The sequence below is a fragment of the Cetorhinus maximus genome, chromosome 21 (genome assembly GCF_964194155.1).
Source record: "Cetorhinus maximus chromosome 21, sCetMax3.hap1.1, whole genome shotgun sequence".
In the NCBI taxonomy this organism is placed as follows: Eukaryota; Metazoa; Chordata; class Chondrichthyes; order Lamniformes; family Cetorhinidae; genus Cetorhinus; species Cetorhinus maximus.
In genome coordinates, this window is record NC_135899.1 from 3,017,186 (window position 1) to 3,043,240 (window position 26,055).

A 26,055-nucleotide genomic window follows, 5' to 3' on the forward strand; every position below is an offset into this window, starting at 1 on the left:
TCTTTCGAGTTATCAACAGTCACAGATTGCAACTCTTTCAAGTACAATCACAGTTCTTGGTTTCCGGGAGTGGGACGTGAACCCACAACCCTCTGATTCAAAGGTGAGGGTGCTATGAACTGAGCCACAGCTGACACCTCTGGTTGCCATTAAACCTTAACACGTGTTACTCGGCTAATAATTGACTGCAATTGCTGATTGGCTGTTTGGGAAAAGGTTTACAAAGAGCTGCTATTGATTTCCAGCTCTGTGTTTATCCCTCCTTGCACTGATTGTGTTTTGACAGAGGACAATGCATCCAGAAAGTTTGATTCACATGACTCTATAACCTTTCCCAGCCCTGCAACTCTCCGAGATATCTCTGCTCCTCCAATTCTGGCATCTTTCACATTCCCATGTTCATCATTCCACCATTGGCAGCCATGCCTTCAGCTGCCTAGGCTGTAAACTCTGGAATTCCCTCCCTAAATCTCTCTCTCTCTCTCTTTCTCTCTCTTGCTCCTCCTTTATGATGCTCTTTAAAAACAAGCATTTGCTCCCCAATCCTAACATCTCCTAATGTGGCCGTGTGTCAAACCTTGGACTGATAATTGCTCCAATGAAGCTCTTTGGGACTTCTTACTATGTTATGGTGCTAGATAAGTGCACATGTCGGTGTTAAGGTAAAAATTGCTATGCTGAGAACAGAATGACACAGTTCTGCTGTAAATCTAGGCCAAAAGTGACTACCCATATTGGGAGTGAAGTTGGTCTTTGGTGAAATGATAATCATCAGTTCAGTGTAAAGTGGGCTGCCGATTCACTAACCCTCATTTCATGGTGTTGTCGGAAGTGCTGCCTTTGGGATGAGACGTTGAACTGAGGCCCCATCCACCTGCTCAGGTGGATGTAAAGATCCCATGATCCCATGTAAAAGATCCTATTCCTTTGAAGAGCAACAGGGATGTTATTCCTCATGACCCGGCCGATATGTACCCCTCAATCTAACTCACAACAACTGATTATCTGGTCATTATCACATTGCTGTTTGTGGGGGCTTGCTGTGCACAAATTGGCTGCTGAGATTCCTGCATCACATCAGTGACCAGAATTCAAAAGTGCTTCATTGGCTGTAAAATACTTTGAGGCATCCGGTAGTAAAGCATTATATAAATGCAATCTTTCTCCTTAATTTGATCAATTTCAAAGGAAACATTAGGAACCGGAAGAGGCCATTCAGCCCCTCAAACATACTATTAGATCATAGCCCTAATGTCACCAGGTGAGCTTATTTTCAGAATTATTCACAGCCCGTCACTGCAAGTTTGGCCCGTATGTGAAGCTGAGCTACTGTGGAATCTGGTTCAGTGTGGTGGAGATGGAACTTAAAAGGACGTAGCTAATTAAAAGTGGCGTGCGGGTGTGTCAAAACATTTTTTTACCCTTTAAAATGCACTTCAAACCAATAGCAACCTTCGCTGAGGATGATGAAGGTGCGTGTTGGGTGGTGGGAGATGTTCATGTGAAACAATACTGACCAGAAATAAATAAAGTATATAATTGGGTACCTGGGCAAGTGTGTGACCTGGAAATATGTGTGTGTATGTGAGACTGTGTGCGTTCTTGTGGACCATAGATAGGTAGATGGAGTTAAGATACACACTAGCCAGAATGGTGCAGAACAGACAGGAGAGGCTGAATGGACGTCTTTTTGTTCCTATGTTCCTGGCTATTTGCTGTCTCTCTCCATGATACGATCTGCCAGCGTCAGAGAGAGACTGATCATTATATCGCGATTCTCACTGGAAAATTAATGCGGAGATGCCAGAGTGGGATGTTAGGGCAGAGGTCTGTCCCTGCCATGACTGAGACACATGGCCGAGCCACTAATCCCTGGAATGGTGGAATGGTCCTATGAGGAGAGATTGAGGAAACTGGGCCTGTCTTCTCTAGAGTTTCAAAGAATGAGAGGGGACCTCATTGAAACTTACAAGATTCTTAAAGGGCATGACAGGGTGGATGTAGGTAAGATGTTTCCCCTGGCTGGTGAGTCTAAAACCGGGGGACATAATCCCAGGATAAAGGGCAGGTCATTTAAAACAGATGAGGAATTTCTTCACCCAGAGGGTGTTCAATCTTTGGAATTCATTACCCCAGAGGGATGTGGAAGCTCAACCCTGGAGCATCTTTAAGACAGAGATCTATAGATTTCTGGACACTAATGACACCAAGAGATGTGAGGATAGTGCGGGAAATAGGCATTGAAGTAGATGATCAGCCAAGATTCTTTTTTCGTTCACGGGACCTGGGCATCGCTGGCTCGGCCAGCATTTATTGCCCATCCCTAATTGCCCTCGTTCAGAGGGCATTTTAAGAGTCAACCACATTGCTGTGGGCCCGGAGTCACAAGTAGGCCAGACCAGGTAAGAACGGCAGATTTCCTTCCCTAAAGGACATTAGTCAACCAGGTGGGCTTTTACGACAATCGACAATGGTTTCGTGGTCTTCATCAGACTTTTCATTCGAGATTTTGATTGGTGGAGCAGGCTCAAATTACGTACTCCTGCTCCAATGTTCCTACACCATGCCAGCCTACATGCTCAAGGTGTGAGGATGGTAACTGATAACCATGAAACTACAGCTCACAGCAAGATTCAGAACCCTCCAGGCGGAAACAAACAAGAAAATTGAACGGGAAAAGTGTTTTGTTTCTGGGCAGCAAATTATCCCGAAAATAAAACAAATCTTGTGCAAAGTTTTGACACTGATTTGCTGAGGATATCTGAATGTGTTTCCAGCAGCTAGAGAAATGCAGCTGTTCCCAGCAAGCTGACCTGAGCCACTGTGCAGTCGGTTCCCTCCCTCTCTCTTTCCCACATTCAACCAGTAATCCAAATATTTACACGGAGAATATACTGATTAGGTGAAACATGCACGGACGTCATCCTCCCCGGGCTGCATCTATCATCCAGTATCCATGGTTACTGTGATGGGCTCGGGGCTTTCACTTCAACAGAAACACTGCTCTCTATCTTTTCACTATTGCTGATGTTAAAACAAGCAAAATGTAAACGAGTTGGTGCAAACTGGTGCTTCTGTCATTCTGTATGTGTGTGCGACAACATAAGGCTCCATCTCTAAAGCCAATTCGGCCACAGGCACAGTCAGTAGGTGTCACCTTCACCTCCAAGTCAGAAGGTTACGGGTTCAAGTCCCCACTCCAGAAACCAGACAATCGAGGCTGGTGCTCCCAGGGGGCAGTACTGAGGGAGTACCACACTGTTGGAGGTGCTGATGAAGTGTTGAACAGAGACACCCTCTGCCCTCTTAGGCAGACGTGAATCTTCCCACAGCACTACCTTGATGAAGAGCAGGGGAGTTCTCCCCATTGTCCTGCCCAATCTTTTTCCCTCAACCAACATCACAAAAACAGGTTTTTAATCTCATTGCTGTTTGTGGGACCTTGCTGTGTTCCAACTGGCTGCTGCATTTCCTACATTTCAATAGTGTTCAGGTCACAAGGTACTTCGTTAGTTATAAAGCCTCTGATTCAACGGGTTCAGGGTTCAATTCCCAGCTTAGGGCTTAAGTGCGGAGAGAGTGCTGCATCTTTTGGATGAGACTTCAAACCAAAGTTTGCCCGCTGTCCTGTGCTCACCCTTCCACCAATACCACGCAAAGCAGGTTATCTGGTCATTTGCTGTTTGGGGGATACTACTGTACATGAATTGGCTGTGAAGCTTCTTAGGATGCTGTGAGGATGTGATAGGCGCTATATAAATGCTTCCTCTTTACAGTTTGGGAACAGCGCAGTTTCGGGGACTCGCTTATGCGGCGCTACACAGCTTGCTCCTTGAATCCTCGATTCTCCTAATTCTTCTGTATTGCCCACAGATTCCCAGTGCCCCAGACGTCTGGACTGTGCCCTTCGCCGTCGCAACCCCTGTCCGTCTGGGTCACGTGACTGCGGCCACTGCCTTCCCCACTACCGAGAGGACAATGACAGGAAGTGCATGCTCACAGGCCACCAGAGGCAGGGTGAGTGGAGAATATGTTACTTAAGTTACCTCGTGGTTACAGCACAGAACCAGGCCTTTTGGTCCAACTGGTCCATGTCAAGTACTTCTGCTCCACACTAGCTTCCTCCCACCCTATTTCATTTCACTCTATCCGCATATCTAGCTCTTATTCCTTTCTCCCTCATGAACGTAGGAGCTTTGGAACCTGATAGGCAATTTAGCCCCTTGAACCTGTTTCACAATTCAATGAAAACGTGGCTGATCTGCGGCCTAACTCCATATACCCACCTTTCCACACGCCTTTGCTTCATGAAAATCTATTAATCCCAGATTTAAAATGAACAATGCACCATAGGCATCAATTCCATGTGTGGCAGAGAGTTACAAACTTCTGCTTTGTGTGTACAAGTGTTTCCTAACTTCACTCCTGACAGACCTGGCTCTGATATGTTTTATGCTCCCCTGTTATTTTCCACGGCTACGCTCTGTGGTAGTAAGTTCCACATCCTAACCACTCTCTGCTTAAAGAAATTAGTCCTGAATTCCCTATTGGATTTATTCGTGACTATCTTAAATTTGCCAGCGCTCGCTTTCATCTGTCCCTACAACTGGAAACATCTTCTCTCGGGCCGGGATTTTCCGGATGGAGGGATTTCCCATCCCACTATCCGAAGAGTCATTGGAGAACACATCCCCGCCGATACTGCCTGGCCCGCAGCCATTTCACGCTCCAACAAGCCTGAATTGGCTTCAGGCGGGACTTCTGCCCCTCATTTGGAAGGAAGTACCACCTCCAAGACCTGCCTGCCAATCTGATTGGTCAGAACCTCTCTAGACCCTGCAGCGCCAGAAGCTGCAGTGGACAGGACTGGGACTGCAAGCAGTTCCCCCAAGCCTAAGTCCCAGGAGTCCAGGAACAGGTAAGTTTTGGTGGTCTCAGGGTGGGGAGTGGAGGGGAGGCCTGGGGAGGTGGACAGAGTGAGGGGGGCTGGGGGGTTGGTCGAGATGCTCAGGGTGGGGGAGGAGCCCCCGCAGGAGTCAAGACATTTTGTTGGGGTGGGGGGTGGGGGGGTGGGGGGGGATGCCCGATGTTAAACAGAGGCAGCTGATGGAGGCACCCCACCCCCAACCTTCCCACTGAGGTCTGAATCACAGAATCACAGTGCAGAAGAGGCCCTTCGGCCCATCGAGTCTGCACCGACACGTGAGAAACACATGACCTACCTACCTAATCCCATTTACCAGCACTTGGCCCATAACCTTGAACGTTAGGATGTGCCAAGTGCTCATCCAGGTACTTTTTAAAGGATGTGAGGCAACCCGCCTCCACCACCCTCCCAGGCAGCGAATTCCAGACCGTCACCACCCTCTGGGTTAATTTTCATCCTCGCGCCCTTGCTGCTGGCCACCTCCTGGCAGCCTGAAAATTGAGACTGGGTGGAAAGCAGCCCTTAAGTGCGCAATAATTGGCCACTTAAGGGCCTCAATTGGGGGAAGGGCAGGTGGGCCTCACCCATCCCAGCATAAAATTGCGGAGAGGTCGAGGCGGGCGGGAACCCATCGGGAAGGCCAGCTGCCAAATTTTACACCCACCACCCCCCACAGCACCTTACCCCTGCTTACAAACCCACCGGCGTGGGAACGTAAAATTCTACCCCATGTCTACTCAAACAAACTCTTTCATCGCTTCAAAGACCTCGAAAAGGTCATCGCAGCATGCCCCCTCTTCTAGAGAAAAGAGTCCCCAGCAGGTACTCGGTTTCCATTCTTGATCCAGTTTAAATTTAGGGGGTAGCTGTGGATTTGACAGCGAACAGGCGACTCAGGAGCTGCGTTTGAGAGGTAGTTGCATTGTAACATTCCACACCACGTACTGGGAACTGCTGACAAAGGAAGTCAAGGACCCTGGAGTCCTGGAACACTCGTCAGTTTAAGTGTTTATCATTTACCCAAAAGATTGGGCCTCTGCCCACTCTCCTCCAACAAGGTACAGTCTGGGAATGTACCCAGCTCTGGCACCTGGTCCACCAATCTGTTGACCTGAGAGAGGAACTGAGGGAGGTTGCTGCAAAATCTAACCAGCTCTTCTTAAAGTAGCCCTCCCTCTCCAAAGCAGCTGTTCCTATTATTTTATTACTCACCTGAGGTTTCCTTCTGCGGCATTTGTGTGTGTGTGTGCACGCACGTGTGTGTGTGTGCACATGTGTGTGCGTGTGTGTGTGTGTGCGCGTGTGTGTGCGTGCGCGCGTGTGTGTCTATGCGTGTGTGTGCACGCGCGCGTGTGTGTGTGCACGCGTGTGTGTGTGCGTGTGTATGTGTGCGTGTGTGTGTGTCCGTGTGTGTGTGCGTTAGTGGTAGTGGTAATGGTAATGTCACTGGGCTAATAATCCACAGGTTAACCTAATGCTTTGGGGGCATGAGTTCAAATCCCACCATGGCAGCTAGTAGAATTTAAATAATATAAGTCTCGTCTCAGTAATGGGTGACCATGACCAACTATTATCAATTGTCATTAAAAAAGCTCATGTGCCATCCTTAGCTGGTCTGGCCTACATGTGACTGCAAACACATGGCAATGTGGTTAACTGCCTGCTGACATGGCCTAGCAAGCCAAGGGCAATTAGGGATGGGCAACAAATGCTGGACTTGCCAGTGATGCCCACACCACCTTAAAGAATAAAATCCAGGCCATTCGGCCCAGCAGGTCTATGCTTATGTTTATGGTCCACATGAGCCTCCTCCCACCCTACATCAACTCACGCCAGCAACATACCCTTCTGTTCCTTTCTCCCTTATGTACTTATTTAGCTTCCCTTTTATATGCATCTTATGCACTTTAGAACAAAAAATAATAATGAACATTTTAACAAAGGGAGAAAGTGTTTCTATTGGTAGGAAGGTCAGTAAGCTTAGTGGGGGTTGGTGGCTTGGTGACTATGGCGCTTGGCCTGGAGCTAATGTTTGGGAAATCAAGTTCAAATCCCACCAAGGCAGTTGGGGGAATTTAAATTCAGTTCATTAATAAACCTGAAATAAAATGCTCATCTCGTTAATAATGATCACGACACTATGTGGATTGTGGTAAAAAAACGATCTAGTTCACTAAAGCCCTTCAGGGAAGGAAATCTGCCGTCCTTACCTGGTTTGGCCTACACGTGACTCCAGACCCACAGCAATGTGATTGACTCTTAACTGCCCTCTGAAATGGCCGAGCGAGCTACTCAATCGCACAAAACAGCTACAAGACAAACAGCACCGACAGCATACGGACTGCAGCGGTTCGAGAAGGCGGTTCACCACAATCTTCTCCAGGATGATGAGGGGTGGGTGGACTCGACAGCGACGCTCACAGCCCAAGAATGAATTTTTAAAAAAAACAAAAGACACGGGTTTAAAATAATCAGGAAGAGAACCAGATGAGGAGATGATTTGCACACAGCAAGGTCCCACAAACAGCAATATGGTAACAACCAGATTGTGATGGTGGTTGAGAGATAAACATGGGCTCAGGGCACGGCGGGGAATTTTTGGGGGGGCGGTGGTATTCCCTCTTATTCAAAATGAAGCCATGGAATCGTTCCATCTACCTGAAAGGACAGACAGGGTCTCAGTTTAATATCTCACCCAAAAGACAGCACCTTTGACAATGTAGCACTCCCCTCAGTACTGCACTGAGAGTGTCGGCACAGTTTCTGTGCTAAAGCCTCCAGAGTGGGACTTGAATCAACAACTCACTGACTCAAAAGCAGCAGTGCTTTCCACCAAGCCACGGCTGAGCGTCCAACGGGAGGTTCCAGGGATGGTCCACTGATCGAAAATGGGAGTGGGCGGGAAGGCACAGAGTGGCAGGCCTGGATGAATAATGTGGGAGCTACAGGACCCTGATTGATGGATCACAGATCCCAGGCAGAGAGCCCATGTTTTCAGGAGTCCCTGAAGGGCAGGCAGCCCTTGGCTCTCATGAAATTTCCTTCAGCAAACAGCAGGGGGGGGGGGGGGGGGGTGGGGGGGGGGGGGGGGGGGGGGGGGGGGGGGGGGGGGGGGGGGGGGGGGGGGGGGGGGGGGGGGGGGGAGGGGCCCAGTACAGTGACAGGAGCTTATCATAGCAGAGAGCAAATACTGCACAGTAATTGAAAAGCTGTTTGCCTCCTTTAGCAGGAAACCTATTTTTGAATGTTTCTGGATTGAACAGAGTGAAAAATTGGAGCTAGGGGAGCTTTTATTATCGTGCTCCACCCGCCCAAGGAGTCAACTGCCTTTTGACATCTCACCCGAGTGGGTAGCTGACCCACTGCCCCACCCAGTCCCAGAGGGGGAAAGGACAGTGTCTGACCCACTGTCCCACCCAGTCCCAGAGGGGGAAAGGACAGTGTCTGACCCACTGTCCCACACAGTTCCAGAGGGGGAAAGGACAGTGTCTGACCCACTGCCTCACCCAGTCCCAGAGGGGGAAAGGACAGTGTCTGACCCACTGCCCCACCCAGTCCCAGAGGGGGAAAGGACAGTGTCTGACCCACTGCCTCACCCAGTCCCAGAGGGGGAAAGGACAGTGTCTGACCCACTGTCCCACCCGGTCCCAGAGGGGGAAAGGACAGCGTCTGACCCATCCATCGCCTCCAGTGCTTACATTTTAAATAATGTATGAAAAAAAGTTATAGTTGTCAGTAAACACTGTCGCTGAGGCCTAGATTTTAGGAATTGCCTCTCATTTTGTCAGGGGTCAGACAGAAACCCACAAAAACTTTGTGTTTTCCAACATCTCTGTTTACATAGGACAAGGTCATTCTGTCACATTGTAATCAGGCAGGACGCAGTTTAGAAGAGATTATGTAGGGAAATAGCATGCTGGTGGACTGCCTCTACCTCAGTGCTGTACAAGAGTCTCCGGAATGAAGGTTCTTCTACACCTCTCTCTCCTCGCTTTGGGATTCAGCATACCTGCCGGTTATTATTCTGGTGAGTACAGCACTGTTAGCCATCAGTATCTCTGTGTAAAGGTGAAAAACAGAGTATGGCCTAGAGTGTGATGTCTCCCACAGTCAAACAGCATTCAGGAGATGAATTTCTCCAGATGTTGTCTCACTTGTCCACTGAGACTCTGTGCAGAAGGGCTGAGGGACCGTTGCAAAAGCTTGGGATGGTTTGCTATGTCAGAGGCACTCTATAAATGCACTTCGGTGTTGCGAGTAGTCACGGTGTGTCCACAGTGGCTTGAGTTCGTTTGTCTCCAAGTCAGGAGGTCGTGGTTTCGAGTCCCAAACCAGAGACTTGAAGACATAATCTAGGCTAAAATTCCTTTTGTAGTACCGAGGGAGTGCTGTACGGTCAGGGGTGCTATCTTTGCTACGGGGCATCTCAGTTGGATGTATTTCAAAGAAGAGCAAGGGAGTTCTCCCTAGTGCCCTGGCCAATATTTATCCCGAAATCAACATCACAAAAACCAGGTTGTCTGGTCATTGACACATTGTGGGAGCTTGCTGTGCACAAAATGGCTGCACTGTTTCCTGCATTACTATAATGACTCCACTTCAAAAGAAGTACTTCATTGGGCGGTAAAGCACTTTGGAACATCCTTAGTTCCTGAACTGTGCTGTGTAAATACAAGCTCCATGGAGTCAGTATTTTCAGAACAGGAGGGGGAAGAAATCCCAGGGGTAAAATTGGCCAATAACTGGACTGCTCTGTGTTACAGAAAGATTTCCCAGCTCTTGCTTGACAGCTTTTCGGGGCTAAAAGTATTTACGCAAAACCTTCTCCCGAGCATTTCGATGGGTCCTTGTATGGTAAATTGTACGAATGATCTGCGGTGGGGGGCAAAGGGCCTCACCCCATTGCCCACTTTTTCAGTCAACCCCATCCTGCCATCCCCTGGCCATCAGTCACCTGCACGTTCCAGCAGACAGCGCAGGTTGGCGATCAGGAGCACAAACCTTAGCTAAGAAGGTGGAGGGAGTTTGTGGAGTGTTTGGGGAAAGGGGTGGGGTGGGTGGTGCAGTTTAAAGGTGATTGCTCGCATTATTAGAAATCAGGAACCTTTTTCCAATAATGTGACATTATTGTTCAGATAACCATCAATGCACGCAGATTATAGACACCACTCCAAATTCCCTCCCCCAACAGAAAGCTGGTGTCACAGGAAAATTCCCTGCCCCCCCACCCCCACACCCCACCCCCCCACCCCCCCACTCCCCCACCCCACATGAGGCAAGCGGGAGGATGGTAGCATCGTGATAATGTTACTGGACTAGTCATCTAGAAGCCCAGACTAATGCTCTAGAGTCATGAGTATAAATCCCAGATTAACAGATGCAGGGGAATTAAATTCAATTAATAAATTTGGAATAAGATGCTAGTCTCACATGTATTTTTTATTCTTTCACGGGATGTGGGCTTCGCTGGCTGGGCCAGCATTTATTGCCCATCCCTAATTGCACTTGAGAAAGTGGTGGTGAGATGCCTTCTTGAGCTGCTGCAGTCCATGTGGTGTAGGTACACCCACAGTGCTGTTAGGGAGGGAGTTCCAGGATTTTAACCCAGTGACAGTGAAGGAATAGCGATATATTTCCAAGTTAGGATGGTGAGTGACTTGGAGGGGAACTTCCAGTTGGTAGTGTTCCCATGTAGCTGCTGCCCTTGTCCTTCTAGATGGTAATGGCCGTGGGTTTGGAAGGTGCTGCCTAAGGAGTCTTGGTGAGTTCCTGGAGTGCATCTTGTAGGTGGTACACAGTACTGCCATTATGCATCGGTGGTAGCAGGAGTGAGTGTTTGTGGGTGGGGTGCCAAACAAGTGGGCTGCTTTGACCTGGACGGTGCCAAGCTTCTTGAGTGTCTTGAGTGTTGTGGGAGCTGCACTCATCCAGGCAAGTGGGGAGTATTCCATCACACTCCTGACTTGTGCCTTGTAGATGGTGGACAGGCTTTGGGGAGTCAGGAGGTGAGTTACTTGCCACAGGATTCCTAGCCTCTGACCTGCTCTTGTAGCCACAGTATTTATATGGCTAGTCCAGTTCAATTTCTGGTCAATGGTAACCCCCAGGATGTTAATAGCGGGGGATTCAGTGATGGTAATGCCATTGAATGTCAAGAGGTGATGGTTAGATTCTCTCTTGTTGGAGATGGTCATTGCCTGGCACTTGTGTGGCGTGAATGTTACTTGCCACTTGTCCAGATTGTGCTGCATATAGGCACAGAAAACCTGCCTTCCTTACCCGGACTGAATAAAACGAACCCCCCAGTAAATTCCCTCCCCTCACCGGGGGCTGGTCTTTATGTGCCCTGAGCCTCTAGGGCACAGGCTGGTCCAAGCTTGCCTCTTGCTAATTCTCTTCCCAGGAATCTCAGCCCCAAGCTCTCAAATTGTTCTCAATTCCAACCACAGTTCCCCCTGCTACAGGTGACCAGATTAACTCTGCCCCCTTTTATTTTGCTCGAAATAGGATTGAAATTTTGAGGAACTTATTCTTCTCTTTTTCCAGATGGGAACCGAAAAGCTGCCGGACCCGATGATGCCTTTGGCCTAATCCACTCACTGTTGACCCAATGGGAGAAGTTCACACCCGTGGCAGCGGCAGACCGCGAGATGAATAGTAGGATCTCTTATACAACTAAGAATGTGCGGATAAAGCCACTGGGCCCCTGGCCTGACTGCATGGGCCCAGTGGCTTCATCCAGCAAGTATCTGGGCACTACACCGAGACCAGGAAGATTCAAGGTTCAGTCCCAATTCTGTGCTGAATGAGTTGTTCCTAGCCTCAGTGCCCTGGCTAGACAGAGGGTAAAATTGGATAGTAATTCCCCATTCGGAATAGTAGCAGCATTAGGCCATTCAGCCCCTCAAGCCCACACAGCCATTCAATACGATCATAGCTGATCTTCTACTTCAACTCCACTTTCCCGCGCTATACCCACATCCCTCAATTCCCTTAGCGCCCAAAAATCTATCTATCTTGGCTTGAATATACTCAGTGACTTGAATGTCCACAGCTCTCTGTGGTGGAGAACGCCAAGTTACACAAGCCTCTGAATGAAGAAATTTATCTTCGCCTCAGTCCTTATCCTGAGACTGTGAGCCTCAGTTCTTGGCCCTCTAGCCAAGAGAAGCAGCCTGTCAGCCTCTACCCTGTCAAACCTTCTCCGAATCACTGTCTAGGTTAATCACTCTCCTGGCAAGTGTGCTCCACTGAGATATCTGCATTCCTCCATTCTGGCCTCTTACACATCCCGATTTCTGTTGCTCCACTGTGCTTTCAGGTGCTCGGACTAAAACCTGGAATGCCCTCCCAAAGCCTCTCCATCTCTCACTCCTTTAAGATACTCCTTCAAACCTACCTCTTTGACCAAACATCTGCTTACCTATTCTAATATCTTCCTATGTGGCTTTGGGGTGTTTTTTAATGATGATGACGATGCTATCTAACTCCACGTTGTTGTTGTTGTTGTTGTGTGGGTGCCAGGAGAGCCCAAGATTCGGCATGACTGTGATGCACACCATGATAAAACAGCTTCACTGTCTAAATTTAAACTGGAAGAGTGGGCACTTGGGCATGGGGGAGGATGACTGTAGCTTTGCAAAGTGGCTGCAGAGGAGAGGCAGGGAGAGGAGGGAAGGGATGTGCAGAAAGGCTATGCTTGGTAATAAGTCTTCATGAGGGAATGATTCGGAAATCCAACAGCTCCCTCACTTGTCCGGAACTGGCGCTGTAGTTCCGCAGTCACATCTCTCAGACTGATCGTCCTCTCCTCTCTGCCACTGGTGTCGCCTCCCCCCTCCTTTCTGGGGAGAGGCAGGAGGCGGTAGGTCTGGCTTCAGGATTGAGTCTGATCCTGACTGAACCAGACCCATCCAAATGCACCTTTCCAGTGGGACAATGCTGAGGAGTGGGAATCCTGGCTGACCTTGTACCCACTCGAGCCCCTACCATCCCTCCGTTCCCCCATCAGTTAACAGGAACCCAGAGATCAAACCCTTCCTGGACCCTACAGCCCTGTGACTCTCTGGATAAACCCATTGGATGACGAGCGAATCCACATCTCAGCCCCAACTGCTGTGTGCCAGAATTTATACTCCACACCATCTCCTTGTACTCCAGTACAATTGTGTACTGTACAGTACAATTGCTGTGGCTCAGCACTCACATCTTTGTGTTAGAAGATTGGGTGTCCAAGTCTTGTTCAGAGACCTGAGCAGCTAATCCAGGCTGACACTCCCTGTGTAGCACTGGGCTTTTGGAGGTCCTGTCAGCGCTCTCAAGTTGATGTCAAAATTCCCGTGGCACTATTTTGAGGAAGAGCAGTGGAGTTTACTCCCAGGTGTTCTGGCAAATATTTATTTTTCCACCGGCATCACTATAAACGGTCCGGTCTTTAAACATTGCTGTTTGTTCCTGTGTGCAGATTGGCTGCTGTATTTCCTACATAAATACAATGGCTATGCTCCCAAATTACTTCATTGGCTGAAAAGCGCTTAGGAACATTCCGAGGTCACAAATGGTGCCGCAGAAATTCAAGTCTTCCGCTATAATTACTTTGTGTTCCCTTCTCCCTCATCAAAACGTCACAAACATAAACAGGAAAATGGCGCTGAGGCAGACAATAAGCCATGATCTATCTGAATGGCGGAGCTGGCTAGAGGGGCTGAATGGCCTACTTCTACTTCTATATTCCTATGTCCTCCTGTTAAGTGTGTCGGTGCTTCAACCACTCCATATGGCAGCGAGTTTCACTTTCTCATTGCTCTCAGCCCAAAGCAATTACCTCCTCAACTCTTCATTTGTTAGCTTATTTCTGTCCCCCCACCACTTTGTCCTCAACTCACCCACAAATGGAAACAGTTTCCTCTCATGCCACAAGTTTCTAGTGTCAAATTTGTTCCATGTGGTGCTCCTCTTTGCTGAAGACGGAGGCCCCTTTTCTGTATTTCGTCCTGCCCTCCGCTACGCAACCTCTATGTGTCAGCCACCAGACAGCAGAACCAGAAACTCACTGCTTCCCTGGCCTCCGTCAGTAACATTCAGCAAGCAGACCAACAGGCCAATGTTCTTCTGGTTCAGGGCACCCGTTCAGTGAGATACTGAGCCATGCCTACCACGTGTCCCCGGTCAGTACCTGAACTTGGCTGGGGCCCACAACTGGGTTACACAGGAACAGGGAGGAGGCCCTTCAGCCCCTCCAGTCTCTTCCACCATTCAATCAGGTCTGTATCTTGACTCCATTTACCCACCTTGATTCCATAACCTTGCCTAGCAAAAAAACAGTCATCTATCTTATGTTTTGCTTTCAGAGAGCACTGATCCTTGTTCTACTATCAACATATTCTGCTATCTGACCTTTATGCCACTATTGGCACCTGCCTTATTCTTTAACACTATCATTACCGCTCTCTTTCTCTTGAGTCCATGACATCTTTGTCAATCTCTCCTGAGCTCCCACCTATCCTTGTCTTCTATTTTGCTCCACCTGCTCCACCCCCTCTCTTCAGCAGTGTAAAACACATCGCATTTCTACCTCCCTTCAGCTCTGAAGAAGGGTCATACAGACTCGAAACGTTAACTCTTTTTGTCTCTTCACAGATGCTGCCAGGCCTGCTGAGTATTTCCAGCATTTTCTGCTTTTATTTCAGATTCCCAGTATCCACAGTATTTTGCTTTTGTAAAAAAAATCTATCAACCTCTGTTTTGAAATTTTCAATCAATCCACAACCTCAACAGTTTTTTTGGGGGGGAGGGGGGAGGGGAGAGAGAGTTCCAGATTTCCACTATATCTTGTGTAAAGAAGTGCTTCCTGACATCATCCCCTGAATGGCAGAACTTTAAGATTATGTCTCCGCTCGTTTATCTCTGTGTGAGGCTATGCTACATCCTGCTGACCTATGTAAATCAACCTGATTGGCATCATTCCAACATGGGAAGAGTAATAGCAATGATGGTCAAGGGCCATGATATGCCGGTCACAATTGCAGTGTTTTATTGTTATTATTCTTACAGAAACAGTCAGCGAATTGCCCCTCGTCCCTTCATACACCAGAGGCAACAGCAACAGCCTCAGCAATTCAGGACCTCCCCAGAGCACCGAGAAACCAGCGACCACTACGAGGACCATGACAGAGAGTCACAGCAGACCTGACAGAGGGCGCAAGCAGTCTTCGCGTTTACTGAATGATGTGGTCTCCCTGAGTAGGTAGCAAGAAAAAAGAGACATGCTGTCAAAGCTTTTTGTCTTGCACTCATCAGGACAGACACAAGAATATCAAATTTCAAATGAAGCAACAATTTATACTGCAATTTAAGATTATCAGTTGGGCTTGCAATGTAGCTCACTTACACTTGCTAGAAGCTACATATATTCATATGTAGGGACCTATCATAGGAATATATGAATTAGGAGCAGGAGTAGGCCATTTGGCCCCTCGAGCCTGTCCTCTGCAGGCAAAAGGAACATGTCCAGGTATTGCACCTTTTTGAATTAAACATAAGCATTGGGGACAATGTTACCTGGTGCATTCTCCATGGCAACGCCTCGACAAATCAGAGTTAACTTGCCAACCAATCAGCACTCTTTTCTCATGCAGTATAAATTGTTGCTCCCCTTGAAATGTGGTATACTTGCCAATCTGTCCTGATGAGTGCAAGACGAAAAGATTTGACAGCTTGTCTCTTTTTTTCAGCAATACTCAAATTCAGTCTGTATTAAGAAATAAGGTTGTGGTCCAGAAGGGATGATTATCGGGGGAGAATAAGATTGACATGAACCCACTTCTATTAAAAAGAACTGATGGAGAAACAAGTCGGTGGAGGTATAGAAAAGTCAGGCAGCTACGGGTATAGTTGAGGAAGCCCTGATACATTGTCTCCTTTCTAATGACAATGGTCTGACCGGGATCAGGCCTATTTTTTCATGAGCTTATAGCTGCACCACAATGCAGGCAAAGTAGACATTAAAACATTGTCCACTAACTCTCCCCCCACCTTTTAATCTCTCTTTTTCAGGCTTAGTTATCATCTGTATTGTGACTGGCCTCTTTGGACTGGTTGTAGCTGGTTTATGCTGGTACAGGTAAGTCCCCGCTGCTTATAATGTCGCCGAGATCTCTGTTCTCCTCTGATTCTGACTTCTCACACATCCACGGTTTTCATCCCTCCGCTATCGGTGGCCATTCCTGACAATGTTTGAAATGCAGGTCCCTTTAAGAGTAAACCAGGACAAGCTTGAGAGTGAATGGAGAGCAGGTGATGCTCATTGAGGCCTGTAGTTTTTCCCTAGTAAGAGGGTTTTTGCTTCTGGACAGGGAAAGGATCTAGAAGGGAAGAGTGGAAACTGGTATTTGTACTAAACTATACTTCAACAATAAAACAGTAGTGATTCACGGAATGTCTTCTGCTGCCTGATTCGGTAAATGGATATCCCCTGCTAAACAATTCCTTCCGAGGAAGACAATCTCCTCTGGAATCCCCTCTATAAACCTCAACAGCCCAGATTTCTCCTCTCGCCATCTGTCCATAAACAGAAAGGTGTTTTGATTTTGATTTCCCCCTTTATAAGCGGTGGCATATTTCCCAACCTGTCCTGGGAGTGTTTGATGGGGACAGTGTAGAGGGAGCTTTACTCTGTATCTAACCCTGTGCTGTACCTGTCCTGGGAGTGTTTGCTGGGGGCAGTGTAGAGGGAGCTTTACTCTATATCTAACCCCGTGCTGTACCTGTCCTGGGAGTGTTTGATGGGGGCAGTGTAGAGGGAGCTTTATTCTATATCTAACCCCGTGCTGTTCCTCTTCTGGGAGTGATTAATGGGGACAGCAACCTGTCTTTGCTACCCTCAGGCACCAGATGTCAGACAGGCCCCCAAATTCAACTTACCGGTGAGTCACAGCCTGTCCACTCCATTCCTGGTCATGGTGATGGACATTACCGTTTTACCACACAAGTGCAGTTAAAATTAGTCTCCCTGAGCAGGTAATAAACGAGTGTAGCAGGTACCTCGTGCACATGAAATCAGTTAAAAAGCTTCTAGCTATTAGCTAATGGCTGAGAGCTAATGTAGCAGCCACATTGCCACAGGACCTCAAAAAATACTCCTGCATCCGTCTGAAATCCCATTTCCCCCTATTGGAACCCGCTCCAGACCCTACCAACCAACGACAGCCCCACCTCTTGATGGCGCAACTCCTGTGCGCAACTCCAAGGTCACCATAACCTGGTAACTGACCTGAGTGGAAGTCCCAGGTTTCAACTGTCCACGGAAAATCTGGACAACCCTCAACCGCTTGAGGGCGGGCCAGGGACAATGTGGCCACTGGCTCCACAAGCGGATCTTGAGGAACAACTCCAATTGTGACTGTGGCCATCCAAGTGAGGCCATTGCCCACACACTGAATTCCTGCTCTGAGAGATCCATTCCTGGTGCCATCACAACCATTCACACTGCTGAAGCCGTTGAATGGATTGTTAACCTCAACGCCCAACTATAACTGCTTCCCCAGCCCCACGAATAAAATAAGTTGAAAAGCAAACAAGAAAACTAAGAAGCAAGTGCTGGAAATTTGATGTCAAACACTTGAGGTCTGGCTCCGCCTGAACTGATGGAACACCTCTTCCTATTTTGAGTGAAGACACGTCAGTGGAGGGTGAAATCCAACACATCATTATCGGGGTGCCAACTCTGCAATGGTCGGATTCCTGGAGGTTTCATCACATGACCTCCCGCCACCAATCACCCCACTCCAGGGGGTTCCCACCATTGGTCACCCAATCGCCACAAAGCTCTTCCCCCAGCCGATTGAGATTGAACAAATTGTTTATCACACAATTGTTTGATCCCTGAATGTCAGTCAAAAAGCCTCTCTACCCCACTCCCCACCATCTCCAATACATTTACAACTAATGCTCGCTGACCTACAATGGCTCCTGGTCAAACAACATCCTGCTTTTAAAATTCTCATCCTTGTTTTCAAACCCCTCCTTGACCTCGTCCCCTCCCTATCTCTGGAATCTCCTTCGGCCCTCACATCCTCTGAGATATCTGTGCTCCTCTAATTCCGGCCTCTTGTGCATTCCTGATTTTACTTGCCCCACCATTGCTGGCCATGCCTTCACTTGCCTAGGCTCCAAGCTCTGGAATACCCCCTCTACACCCCTCTGCCTCTCTACCTCACTTTCCTCCATTAAGACACTCCTTAAAACCTACCTCTTTGACCAAGCTTCTGGCCATCTGACCCAATATCACCTTAGGCAGCTTGGTGTCATGTTTTGCTTCATAATGATCCTGTGAAACGCTTTGGGACCTTTCATTACATCAAGGGCGCTATACAAATATAAGTTGTTGTTGTAATAAGCAAACCAAGCGTTCAAGGAACAGTAAAAATGCCTCATTTTTCTTTCTGGAAATTCCCCTATGCTTTCTCGCTTCCTCGGGATGCTTTAATTTCTGGAGGTTCCAGGCCAATCCTGTGGCGGGCTGGCGACTCACTTATTGAGTTTTGACTGCAGCTCCTGGCCAATCAGAACGTCTCAGTCCAGGCACCATGGTTGTCCAGCGTTACCCTTTGCAGGTTCTGACTGAAGCGTCTGCTCTGTTTCAGGCTGCAGAAGGAAGTGAGGCGAGCGCAGAAGGTGGCCTATGAAGGAAACAAGCAGCCTCTGCCCCAGGTAAGCACCTTTGGCTCCACCTGTCAGACAAGGGAACCTGCGGAGGAAATGGTGCAATAAAGGTCGATGAAAAGCGATGGAATCTCTCTGCCTATTAACACTGGTTGAGACAATTGAAGGTCAGCTCCAGTTACAGATTAGGTGGTTCAATGGGTTGCTCTCTTGCCTCCGAGTCAACAAGTTGGTCAATGCCCACTTCAGAAGCTTGAGCACAAAACCTAGGCTGACATGCACAGTGCAGTACTGAGGGAGTGATACATTGCTGGAGGTGCCATTTCTCAGATATGTCATTAAACCCTCTCAGATGGACACAAGTCATCCTATCATTTTTTTAAGAAGGGCCGGGGTGTTCTTCCAGGTGCCCTGGTCAATAATTAACCCTCAACTAACATCACAGAAACAGAAACACAGAAACATGAACTCTTGTCCTCCATTTTGATTCTTTTCCTCCTCCAAGTGCTAGTTTGCATCTTGTTCTCATGTTTTTGCTTTCAGACAGTGCTGACCTATATTCTGCTATTAACACCTACTCTAGACTAAAGCTTTAGCCATTATACCATCATTACTACTCCCTTTGTCTTGTGTTCCATGGCATCTTTGTCATTTAATATCTCCTGTCCTCTAACCTATCCCTGACCTTCCCTTTTACTCCACCTGCCCCCCACCTTTATCAACAGCATAAAACCCATCATATTTCTACCTCTCTCCAGCTCTGATGAAGAGTTATATTGGACTCAAAATGTTAATTCAGTTTCTCTCTTGGCAGATGCTGCCAGACCTGCTCAGTTTTTTCCCCAGCATTTTCTGTTTTTATTTCTGATTTCCAGCATCTGCGGTAGTTTGCTTTTGTTTATCGCAGAAACAGGCTATCTGGTCATTATCACATTGCTGCTTGTGGGACCTTACTGTGTACAAATTGGTTGCTGGGTTACCTGCATTCCAAAAGTGACTACACCTCAAAAAGTACTTCATTGAGTGTAACGTGCTTTGGGAGGTCCTGTGGTTATGAAGGGTGCTAAATAAATGCAAGTCTTGCCAATACATTTTTGGGCAGGGTTTCCTGGTCCCTCCCACGGGGCAGGATCTTCTGGTCCCGCCAAAGTGAATAGAAGTTTGAATGGCTCACCTCATCGGCCACAGGGGAGCCCGATGTGGTGGGGGGGAACATTCTGGCCTTTGTCATTAACTTCGGAAGTATGAGCAGAACTCCTGTGGTGTTTTTACATCCATAAGATTACATAGGATATACGGCACAGAAAATGCCACTCAGCTCTGCCATTCCAGGCTGGTGTTTTTGCTTCACTTGAGCCTCCTCCCATCTTTCCTCATCTAAATCTACCATCGTAAATGGTAGTCCCGTCTCCCTCATATGCTTTTCTAACTCCCCCTTAAGCACATCTATGCTATTCATTTCAACCACTCCCTGTGAGAGCGAGTTCCACATTCTCACCGCTCTCTGGGCAAAGATCTCCTAAATTCCCTATTGGATTTCTCGGTGGATATCTTATAGTGATGGAGATTCTGGTTGTGCTCTTCCCCACAATCCACTCTATTAAAACCTTTCAGAATTTTGAAGAGCCCTTCAATGTGTTGATCATGATGAGCCAGTGAAATAAAAGACTTGCATTTGCATAGCACCTTCCATGACATCAGCACATCCCAAAGCAATTTACAGTCAGTGAAGTACTTTTCAACATTGACTACACTTCAAATGTAGGCAAAGGAAAGTGCGACAGCACTTATGATGCCGGTAGCAGCTGGTTTCAGCGTGCACATGGTATATTCCAGATAGTGTGGCGTCTGAGCTGTGACAGGAAGTGAGTATGATGGCTGACAGGAAGTGCATGCTGGACAGAAAGCCTTTAATATGGAGGGCTGAAGGAGACAAAGTTTTACTTTGACAATGGGGCCAAACAGATGATAGCAGATTGGCTGTGCATTACAGCAACCTGCTCTGATTGCACATTACATTGTCCACACTCGCCCAGAGGAAGTTAACCTTCACCCTGAGAGGATAGTTTTTGAGTATGTTTTTGAAGCAGTGCTTTGACTTTTCTGCAGACGCAGCCCAGATGGTGAACCTCGGGGCCCAATTGGTAAATACGCTGTATAGTTCATGTGGAACAAAGTCATACCCGCCAGGGAGAGCTGATTCCAGCAGGGACCATAAACAGTCAACCTTTTGCTCTGAATTCAGACAGACTAAAAGAGAATTTGCATTTATATAGCGCCTTTCACAATGTTCCAATGCACTTTGCAGCCTATGAAGTAGTTTTTTCTGACATGATGACTGTTGCATTGTAGCAAACGCAGCAGCCAATTTGTGCACAGCAAGCTCCCACAAACAGGAATGAGATAAATGAGCAGATAATGGAGCAGATTTGGTGGGAGGGTGTGGGGGGAGATAGTGCCATAGTGGTAAAGCCACTGGGCTAGAAATCCAGAGGCCCAGGCTAATGCTCTGGGGACAGTAGTTCAAATCCCACCACGGAGGCTGGTGGAATTTAAATTAAATTAATAAACATCTGGAATTAAAAGCTAGGGTGAAATGTTCCATGCCAGTTAGCAGCAGGCGTATTTGGCAGCGTGAGCAGACAATATGGTGAGAAGGTCAAAAATCGGTTTCATGACGTTGTGAAACCAGTTTACGATCATCCACTCTACCCGTCAATGGCGGGCTGCGTTTCCTGATATCCTTCATTGTAATACATCTCCAAATCATTATAATCCCTGCCTGCCAGAATCATCCCCCCCTCCCCCCCGACCAGCTGGGTCGTCCGAGTGCATCGACGTGATTGCACGCCGAGAGTTTCACACCTGTACATAAGCAACATGAACCTGGCGAGCTACACTTCGCTCGGGACTTCAAGGTTTGTTTGCCTACCTTGTAAAATGTTCTTTGTCCCGCCTGCTACCGCGCTTTGTGCAAATCTGGGATGATTCTGCCCTTAGTCTCAGTAATTGTTGTGAAATGTGCCTGCCTGCATTGTAAAGGTGCTTGGCAGAGCAAGGGTTAATGTGGGACTGGAGAATAGCACCACCCATGTGATGTATAGAGCCACATGGTATACTCTCACAGAACAGTCTAGAAGCTACACTCTGTAAAAGTAAGCAGCCTACTTGTGTGGTGAATGATTCTGTGCAAGATGGTAACCTGGGAACTGTAAATAGTTGAAGACCAACAATAAAGACTTCATGTTTAAACATACAACTCTGCAGGATCTCATCAATGAGCCAGCATCCCACTGCAACAGAAAGAATATATATTACGACAGTAATGGTAACCATGACAACTATTATCGATTGTTGTAAAAAAACCCATCTGGTTTACTAATGTCATTTTAGGGGAGGAAATCTGCCGTCCTTACCTGGTCTGGCCTACATGTGACTCCAGACCCACAGCAATGTGGGTTGACTCTTAGCTGCCCTCTGAAATAGCCTAGCAAGCCACTCAGTTCAAGGACAGTTAGGGGTGGGCAACAAATTCTGCCTTTGCCAGTGACACCCCACATCCCATGAAAGAAATAATCAGTCTTTATGATGTTGGTCGAGGGGTAAATATAGGTTCAGAGCACCCGGGGGTGTTCCCCTGATCCTCCTCGAAATTGTGGGAGCTTCTACATTCACCCAAGCGGACAGGCATTGTTTTAACATCTCATCCGAAACACAGCGCCTCCGTCAGTGCAGCACTCGCTCAGTACTGCAGTGGGTCTTTCAGCCTGGCACATGTGTTCCAGCATCTGGAGTGGGACTCGGGACCTCAGCCTTCTGAGTTGAGTGCTGCCCACAAAGCCACAGACTCCCTCCACTCTGCCCAAATACATGCCAGAGATGCAGCATTTCACATGGGGCTGGGCTCCTACTGTGCACCTGCAGCTAGGATAAAAGCGGCACCGGAACAGGTAATGGATTTAAAAAAAACCCCCTTCCTGTTAAAGATGGGTTGCATGTTTTACACAAAGAAAGTAGCAAATAGTGAAGATCCTGCCCCCAGCCTCTCATTACCATTCGAATGACGCCCAGCCACTGTGGTCTATCAGCACCATTGTCCTGTATCTGGTTCTGGCAGGGATAGAACCAAGGTTTAAAGGTGCTTTTCCTTTTGACATGCATTCAGTCAGGATTACAGGAGGGTGATGTTGGAGGCCACTCTGCTAAAACTGACCAACATTAAAACTGTCAGGCCACTGAAAAAAATTCTGATATTTGCATAACACCTTTCACAATCTCAGGTGTCACTGAAATATCAAGTATCAGTACATAAGTGGGGATATGTATATTATTATATATTATACAAAACTTGGAAGCATTGTGGACTGCGAGGAGAATAGTGTAGAACTTCAAAGGGGCAAAGACAAGTTGGTAGAAGGGAGTGGACAGGCAGCGGGTGAAGTTCAATGCAGAGAAGTGTGAGGTGATTCATTTTGGTAGGAAGAACATGGAGAGACAATATAAAATAAAGAGAGAAACTCTAAAGGAGGTGGAGGAACAGAGGGACCTGGGTGTATATGTTTTTTAAAATTTGTTCAAGGGACATGGGTCTCACTGGCTAGGCCAGCATTTATTGCTCATCCCTAATTGCCCTTGTTCAGAGAGCATTTATAAGAGCCAGCCACACATTGCTGTGGGCCTGGAGTCACATGTAGGCCAGACCAAGTAAGGACGGCAGATTTCCTTCCCTAAAGGGACATTAGTGACCCAGATGGGTTTTTGTGACAATTGGTTTCATGGTCATCATCAGGCTTTCAATTTCAGATTTTCATTGAATTAGAATTCCACCATCTGCTGTGGTGGGATTTGTACCTGAGTCCCCAGACCATTACCCTGACTCTCTGGATTACCAGTCCGAGCAATACCACTACACCACTGCCACCACCTCCCCTGTGCAGAAGTCATTGAAGGTGGCAGGACAGGTTGAGAGAGCAGTACATGAATCATACAGTATCCTAGTCTTTATTAATAGGGGCATAAAGTACAAGAGCAAGGAGGGTATGTTGAGGGTATGTTGAACTTGTATAAGGCCTCATGTATCTTGTATCAGCCTCAGCTGGAGTATTGCATCCAGTTCTGGGTGCCACACTTTAGGAAGTATGTGAAGGCATTAGAGAGAGAGTGCAGAAAAGATTCATGAGAATAGTTCCAGGGATGAGATACTTGAGTTATGAAGACAGATTGGAGAAGTTGGAACTGTTTCCTTTAGAGAAGAAGGGGCTGAGAGGAGATTTGATAGAGGTATTTAAAATCATGAGGGACCTGGACAGAGTAGATGGGAAGAAACTGTTCCCAGCCATGAAAGGGTTGAGAACGAGAAAACACAGATTTAAAGTAATTAGTAAAAGAAGTAAAAGTGACATGAGGAGAAACTTTTACACACAGCGAGTGGTTAGGGTCTGGAATGCACTGTCTGAGAGTGTGGTGGAGACAGGGTCAATTGAGTGGTTAGGATCTGGAATGCACTGTCTGAGAGTGTGGTGGAGACAGGGTCAATCGAGTGGTTAGGATCTGGAATACACTGTCTGAGAGTGTGGTGGAGACAGGGTCAATCGAGTGGTTAGGATCTGGAATGCACTGAGTGAGAGTGTGGTGGAGGCAGGGTCAATTGAGGCTTTCAAAAGGGAATTAGACTTATTTGAAAAGGAAGAACGTGCAGGGTAATGGGGAGAAGGGCATTTAGTGCGTTGCTCATTCAGAGAACCGATGCAGAAATGAATGGTTGAATGGCTTCCTTCTGTGCTGTAAAATTCTGTGATCCTGTGATATGTTAGTACACAGGTTGGCATAAACTTGAGTTCATCGAAAACTCTACTGTCTTTACCCTAACTCACACCAAAGCCCTGTTCACCTGTCAGCCCTGTGCTTGCTGACTCCTGGTCCAGCAACAACGTTAAAATTCCTCATCCTTGCTTTCAAATCCCTCCATGGCCTTACCCGCTCCTATTTCTGTAACCTCCTCCAGCCCTGCAACCCTCTGAGATATCTGCGCTCACCTAACTCTGGTCTCTTGCATGTCCCTGATATCTACTTCTCCGCTATTGATGGGAGTACCTTCAGCTGCCTAGACCCTAAGCTCTGGAATTCCCTCCCTAAAGATCTCGCTCCTCCTTAAAACCTACCTCTTTAACCAAGTTTTTGGTAATCTGTCATAATAACTCCCTAATGTCAAATTTTATTTGCTAAACACTTGAAGCAACTTACTGTGTAATTGCACTAGAGAAGGTGCAGAGTAGATTTATGGGGATGTTGCCAGGACTGGAAAATTGCAGCTGTGAGGAAAGATTGGATGAGCTGGGGTTGTTCTCCTTGGAACAGAGGAGGTTAAGGGGAGATTTGATTGAGATGTACAAAATTGTGAGGGGCCTGGATGGAGTGGATGGAAAGGGCCTATCTACTTTCGCAGAGAGGTCAGTGACTAAGGGCCACAGATTTAAAATGTTTGATAGAAAGATGAGAGGGGAGATGAGGAAACATTTTTCATCCAGAGAGTTGTGGGGGTCTGGAACTCACTGCCTGAAAGGGTAGTAGAGGCAGAAACCCTCAACTCATTTAAAAGGAGTCTGGATATGCACCTCAAGTGCTGTAACCTGCAGGGTTATGGGCTAAATGCTGGAAAGTGGGATTAGACTGGGTGGCTTGTTTCTTGGCCAGCACAGGTACGATGGGCCAAGTGGCCTCTTTCTGTGCCATAAATGTTTCTATGATTCTATGTTAAGGACATGATGTAGATGCAATTTGTTTTTGGATGCATTATATATCAGCACACAGAGGGGTAAGTGTCTGGTCTAGGTTAGGTGCTGAAGTCTCTGGTTTGGGACATGAGCTCATTCCCTTTTGACAATAAAACTAGAGAGCTGCTACTGAGCCCATGATCTACATGGAAAAGCATGGTTATTCACTTTGAACTTTGTCAGACCCCCGCTGCAGTGACACAGAATGGGCAGTATGGAAAGAATAAGGCCTAGGCCTTGTTGTGGCTTACACCTCCCTCCTTTCTCCCTCAGCCCATTGACTGGAAGATTGTCGAGAAGCTCCAAAAACACCATTACCAGCACCAGAAGAAAGTCATACAGGCCATGGAGGAGTGAGTATTTCCAGCCTTTCATTTGTTTTGCATTTTAAGTAATAAGATCATTTATTGCTCCCAACTTGGGCAGGCGGACCTGACCTTCTCACAGGCTTCTGCTCCCAGTGTGCCTTTGGGAGGTGAATCTTCAATGACCATCTATGTAAAGCCATGATCTTGGCTCAGTGCCTGTGCATAGCACTATACCTGAGGTAGGGAGCTCAGCAAAGCGGTTTTAAGCCTGTGCTTCCCTCGTTATCCCCCCATGTGTTCAAAGTCCAGTGTGTCCTAAGGGCAGCAGGCAACACCACCTATATTACAACACTTCAAAAGTAGTTAGTTGGCTGTAAAGTACCAT

General features: G+C 47.4%; 1 protein-coding gene across 1 annotated transcript in view; it reads left to right on the forward strand.

Moving 5' to 3' along the window:
* Positions 1 to 1,429: 1,429 nt before the first annotated feature.
* LOC144695489 (neural proliferation differentiation and control protein 1-like) overlaps positions 1,430 to 26,055 on the forward strand; it is a 37,723-nt gene continuing 13,097 nt past the window's right edge. Inside the window, exons 1-7 of the mRNA XM_078566368.1 lie at positions 1,430 to 1,472; positions 3,874 to 4,017; positions 11,474 to 11,584; positions 14,981 to 15,169; positions 15,983 to 16,049; positions 18,571 to 18,637; positions 25,636 to 25,715. Coding sequence (XP_078422494.1) covers positions 1,430 to 1,472; positions 3,874 to 4,017; positions 11,474 to 11,584; positions 14,981 to 15,169; positions 15,983 to 16,049; positions 18,571 to 18,637; positions 25,636 to 25,715 — 701 coding nt within the window. The remainder of the gene's footprint in view (positions 1,473 to 3,873; positions 4,018 to 11,473; positions 11,585 to 14,980; positions 15,170 to 15,982; positions 16,050 to 18,570; positions 18,638 to 25,635; positions 25,716 to 26,055) is intronic.